General features: G+C 59.7%; 1 protein-coding gene across 1 annotated transcript; it reads right to left on the bottom strand.

Annotated features, from left to right (window-relative positions):
• Positions 1–342: 342 nt before the first annotated feature.
• On the bottom strand, positions 343–4126 carry BESB_071360 (NLE (NUC135) domain-containing protein; the record flags this gene model as incomplete). Its single annotated transcript, XM_029365509.1, has 4 exons — positions 343–1607; positions 2229–2365; positions 3202–3308; positions 3878–4126. 4 exons carry the CDS (start codon positions 4124–4126, stop codon positions 343–345), a joined length of 1758 nt encoding a protein of 585 aa, XP_029217993.1.
• Between the last annotated feature and the right edge of the window lie 1643 nt (positions 4127–5769).

Below are 5769 nucleotides of genomic sequence, written 5' to 3'. Positions count from 1 at the left end.
CTCGAGACAGGAGCTCTCAGCGAGGGGCTATGCGACAAGCTCCGGACGGTTGAGAGGGCGATCCTATCGAAAAACGTATCTGGGCATTGAGTTTAAAAAACTGAATTTGGAAGTATTTCCCATTCGCTCAAAGTTACTCAACTCCCTCGTATCCTGCGTCGCCTTGAGTTCGCTCTTCGGTACGATCCCCTCCTGTTTTCTTGTCGGCCCTCACGTGATTCCAAGGCTACCCTCCTGGTTTCCGCGGCTTCAGTCTCTCTTTTCGTTCCATGCACCCGTCAGTCTCAGCCATTGATTCCCTTGCAGGGCGCCGTCGTTCACGTCTTCTACGAAGCTCAGCCTTCACGCGTCGGTTTCCGCCCACCTCGATCCGAACGCGTGGATTCGGGTGACGCCGTCGGAGCCGCCAGTGGCGATGCGTGTGGGGCCCACCCAGGCGGTCGCCAACAGTCTGACGGGTTTACCTGGTTTTCGCGCTTCGCCTTCTCCTCCCTGTACTTCCACGGTCAGCAGAGGCATCGAAGGCGCGCGGACGTCGAAGAGCTTCAGGAGCCCGTCCTGCCCAACGGAGGCCAAGATGTGTTCGCCCTCCTCGGTCTTCTCGCTCTCGCCGTCGTCGCCTTTCCGCGCGAGCTGCCGCGGCAGCCACCGCACCTGCGTGCAAAGCCGCTGGTGGGCGGAGCCGAAGGCGAAGCGAAGGTCAAAGCGCGAGTTCGCGTCCAGCGTCAGCACACTGGACGCCTTTCGCGAAGCGTGCATCTCCTCGTTCCCAGCGCCAGAGCGGACGTCCCACAGTCGCAGTCGCCCGTCTTCGTGTGCGCTGCACACAATGCGGCCGTCTACGGGGCAGCAGGCGAGCGACGTGACGCCGCGCGACACGGGCCACGTGACCAGCGCGTCGCCCCCGAGGAGTGTGTCCCACGCGGAGATCGAGTTGTCCAGCGAAGCAGAGTAGAGCACACACCTGAGCGGCGCCGGCGCGAACGCCAGGTCAGACACCGGGGCTGTGTGGGCAGCCCGCAGCCGCAGTTTCGGGCGAACTTCTTGAACGGCGAAGAGTGCGCCGTCGTCGCCAGCGGTGGACAAGGCCGCCGCCTGGCGCTTCTTCTTCCGCTCGCCGTCCTCCTCGTCTCTGGCGCGCAGCTTCTCGACCTGCGTCGCCGCATGCGTCAAGAGCAAGAAGTTCTCCCACAAATATACGTTGCCCTCCTTGTCGCCGGCCGCCACCGTCACGCCATCGGTGCTGACGCCCAGACTCGCCACGCTGGAGTCGAGACAGCCCACAGCTTGCACCTCCGCCTGCCAGATCCCGACCGCTCTCTTGTCCAACACGCGACGCTCCTCTCCGTCAGCCGCCCCTGATGTCGACGCCCACGACGCGAGGAAGTATAGTGCCCCGCTGGAACTGCCAAGAAGAAGTTGAGACGAATGTAGAGGAAGGAAGGCACCCGCGGCGAAGGCCGCAGACGCCGTGAGGGGCCCGCGATTCAGCGCAAGCGTCACGACCGGAGACGAGGGAGAAAGCGAAGAGGTCAGAGCGACCGGCGACCGTGGAGAGACAGAGTGGAGACGGCAACATCCGTCGTACGAAGCTTCGACGAGGATGTCTGAGCCAGAGAACACAGGAAAGGGACGGAAGGGCTGGGGACTCCAACGGAGCTGAACGCCGCCCCCCCAGTGCGTTGTCCGGGCGACCCGCGAGTCTGTCTTTCCGTACTTCATTGGCGAGTGTGCGGCGTCGAGCGCAAGCGTCGACAAGGCCTTCTGGAATCTCGCTCTACCGCTCGCGCTCCTTGCTCGCGCTCCCCGCTCGCGCTCCTTGCTCGCAATCCCCGCTCCCCTTCGCTGTCCCTCTTCTCGACCGCTCCTTTTGCTGACGCTGCTTCGTTCTTTGGCTGTGGGCACCTCGATAATTCGCTCTATCCTCGCGCATTGTCTTTCCCGTCAAGCTGGCGTCCCCAGCCTTCTCTTTCCCCCGCCGCTCCCCAAGCTGTCGTCAACGCTGCGCAGGTGGCGCGCGCAGTCGGCGCTGCTTGTGAGGTGAGTCCGCGTCCATCTGTGTATCTAAGCTGAGACTCTCGGTTAAATATTTTAGACACTAACTTCTCGGTCAACCATCCCTTCCTTTGAAAGACTCTTCCCTTCTCGCCGTTAGCATAATCTCTTGCCTACGACGGGGCCTGTGTTCTGGCCCTTTTCCTCGCCCCTCCGCCCGGAGGCCAGCTTACTTTCCGTGGGAATGAAAGAGAGAGACGAAATCCAGTCCGCAGCACGCGGCAACTGTCGGGCTCCCAAGATGCGAACGGCCAACTGGTAGTGGAGATTAAGCGGCACCTCTGCAGTGATGCCTCGCGCGCGCATGTACCTGACAACGCACAGCCGACAACGCAGAACTGAACGCAGTCGCAGAGGGCAGAGGGCGGTAGGGACCCGCAACGCGACACACCGCCAGGCTCGCGAGGTGCGGTGGAGCAAGTTACAGAGAGGAGATGGAGAAGTCAGGAACCCAGAGGTCAAGAGAGGACGCCAGTCACAATAGAGAAGCGCTCAAGGTGACACGCCGCTCAGAGGAAGATAGCACTAGCAAAAAACAACGGCAGTGAGTACTGCAGGACCGTGTCCACGGCGACAGCGAAGGTGCCGCACGAGTTGATGCTCAGCGTGTCTCCCTCTGCAGGCACCAGGTGGTGGAAGGCTGCGCGGTTCGCGCAGCCTTCCACCGCCTTCGACACGCCCGGCCGCGACAGAGTCAGGGAGACACAAACACGTCGCACCGAGAAAACACTCGCGTGGGCTGAGAGAGGAGAAGAGCGCAGACGGGAATAGAGCGCCAGGAAGCAGAAAGAGAGGTGTGCGCCGAGAGATGATGCGCTCTCCACCGGCGGCACGTGTGGCGGGAACGCAGTGCTCGGAGTCATCGAAGCTGAGGCGCAGTGGCCAGCAGGGCCTCATAAGCAATTATCAAGCTGTAGGAAATTCTTCAAAATTTTTTTTTTTCTGAACTCAATATAAGTCCGCGCAGTAACAAGACGAAATGTGAATTGACCACGCACATGCAAGCATGCGACGCGCGCGACGGGCCCCATGCAGCATTCAGGCAGAGCGGAGAGCACGACCAGGAGGTCGCCTCCACCTGCGGCGAGGCGATTCACAGCTTTTACATACACGACAGACGATTCATTCAGAAGATTGGAAACTTACTCCTCGAGAGACGTTCGAAGGAACAGCTTCCCGTCCACCAGGAAGTCGAAGGGCTGGTGCCCAGGCCAGTCGGGGTCGTCCTGCTGCTCGAGGAGTTGATTGACCAGCTGAAAACACGGAAATGAGACGGGCAGACAGGCGACTACCGCAGGCAGAACGTGGACGCATCCGTCTTTCCTGACAAGAGGCGCGTAGCCCTCGTCGCCGCTCCCCTCTCGCTCGCACCGCCTTCCCTGTCCCCCCTATTGCGAAAGGCATCGCAGCTAAAGAGAAAACAGGAACGCATTCACAAGCCGAACTCGTACAGATGCAGGTCGCCACAGTACTGACGGGTGTCGGGCGGCCTGCAACGATTCTACCGCAGACAGAGAAAGAGCTGCGTTTCAGGTCTGCGGGAAGCAGGGCTAGAGACCCCGGCAATACACAAGCAGGACGAGTCGCAGTCGTTTGTTTGCCAACGTTTGGGCCACCTGGGAAACTCGGTCGATGTACGAGTGCCCGCGCAGAAGCTGAGAGTGTGCGAAGCACACCTCTTCGAGTGGAAGCAACTGCCTTTCTGCAGACACTCAAGCTAACGTGTTTTCTCTCTAAATGCAGCCATCCACCCGCAGTTCTGGTTTCGAAGCGCGAGAGGGCACGTGACAGTGCCTACGCCCACAGACGCGCGTCGACTCACCTTTGAGAGCTCGAGCCTGCGGAAGCGGCTGGGCACGACAAACGGCTGGTCAGGAAGCTGAAAGAATTCCGGCAAACCCGTGGAGAAGTGGACTTGCACTTCTGTGCCGCCATCCTGAGTGGAGTCTGCGTCCGCGTTCTCGGTGGAGAGGCCAGGTTCCTGGTTTTCTCCTTGCCCTGCGATCCACGACTCCCCGCTCATCGTCGCGTCCTCCCTCCCCCTCGCCGAGGGACTGAAGGAAGCCGTCATGGCGTTCGGTCTCTTGATGCAGCCGGGTGGCAAAGATCTTTAGGGCAATTAGCAGCTCCACCAGGAGCGAGAACAGAGCCCCGCGGCACCAAAAGAGGACTGCACTGCAGGCACGGCAGACCCGCACGCGGAGCAGAGCGGGACAGAAGCCTGATGCAATGCGGGAGCGCGCTTGACTCCAACGGTGGAGAAGGGGACCAAGGATCTGTCGGGAACGGGGAATCACGCCAAAAGTTTGCGGTCAGCGAGCAACCGCTATCGCCGCCCGCTCTCCTTCGTCTCGAGATGAGGAGCGCCAAGAAGGAAGAAAGGAGAGATATCCAGTCCGCCTACAGGCCGGCTGAGGCAGCGTCTTCGCAAACCTGCGTTCTCCTTGAAAGGAAACCGGCGTCCCGTCTACCCGAAACTACTGAGGAACCTGCATGCGAGGACGGGGGTTGTCCCTGGAAAAAAAGAATTTACGGTTTACGCTCGGCCCGCGCCTCGTCTCCACATCCCACGCCGTGCGGTTCCACCATGTTAGGCGGATAGAAGACGCGTGACACCGCAAAATGAGACTGCGGAAGAAGCGCGGAAGGATCTCGGTGCAATCGTACATGCACGTGGAAATGTGTATAACAGAAGCCGCGGGCTTGCGTTCATTGGAAAGGATACGGGCTGGGATTCTCGGTGACTGGGCAGCGCACGGAAGCGTGCCCGAAGTGACGACCATAGAACTAAAGAAGAGACCGTGTAACAACCAGGTGATTGAGACTCTCGGTCATTTTCTCCGTTTTGCACTCTCGATAGTTGCCCTATTGTGGGGCCGCCACAGTCGAGCATCGCGCATGCACTTGGTTCTGGGCGGGAGCTTCTTTTTGCGTCTCGGGTTGAATCTTGAATCCCCGTACCACTTTTGTTCGAGCCGTCTAGGGAGCTGACGATATCTGCCAGTTTTTGAGCCTTCTTAGTCGACCCTGTCTCGATGACGTGGGGCTTGATGGGCAAGGCGCACGAATACGGTGTCAGAATTGTCGCTGCCTTTCGGGGGCTGCCGACCTTTCTGGCTCTGTGAGCGGCGAAGGATCGGCGTTGCTAGCAAAGACGTGAACATTGATGTGGAGCTCCAGGGTGTGTTATTTAAGAGCCTGCAGCCGCAAACCACGAATACAGGGCACCTTGCCCGATGTGAAGTAGTCCAACAGGTGCGGCAGACAGCGCATGCTGCACTACGTAGCCGGTGCACACGAGGGACGACGCGCACGAGGGACGATGCACAGAAACACCGCCGATTTTATTCAGCGTCTTCTAACAGTCGCAGTAGAGATAGCCGCGAGAGTTGACATGGTGTCATGAGGCTCGATTCGGGCAGGACACTTTAGGGCTTCCGATCCAGGTCACGGCATCCGGCTGTTGTTTTTCCAAAAACACCGGCCGCCTGCGGTGCCCACCAGAAGGGTCAGTGCAGCATGCTGACAGTTGACGCTACGAGCCAACAAGATCCGAGGGCGTCTCTCGATGGTGCTCCTGTTTCTTCGTTAAGGTGCGGAATCCCGTTAAAATGTACCATACGGTTTTGGAACCCCAACGAGGCAATGAACTGTCTTCGGTCCGTCGTCAGAGGATCAGCAGACGACGAAGACTCAGAGCTGATGGCGTTTTAC

The sequence above is a fragment of the Besnoitia besnoiti genome (genome assembly GCF_002563875.1).
Source record: "Besnoitia besnoiti strain Bb-Ger1 chromosome Unknown contig00007, whole genome shotgun sequence".
In the NCBI taxonomy this organism is placed as follows: Eukaryota; Apicomplexa; class Conoidasida; order Eucoccidiorida; family Sarcocystidae; genus Besnoitia; species Besnoitia besnoiti.
This window is presented reverse-complemented; position numbering and strand designations above follow the sequence as displayed.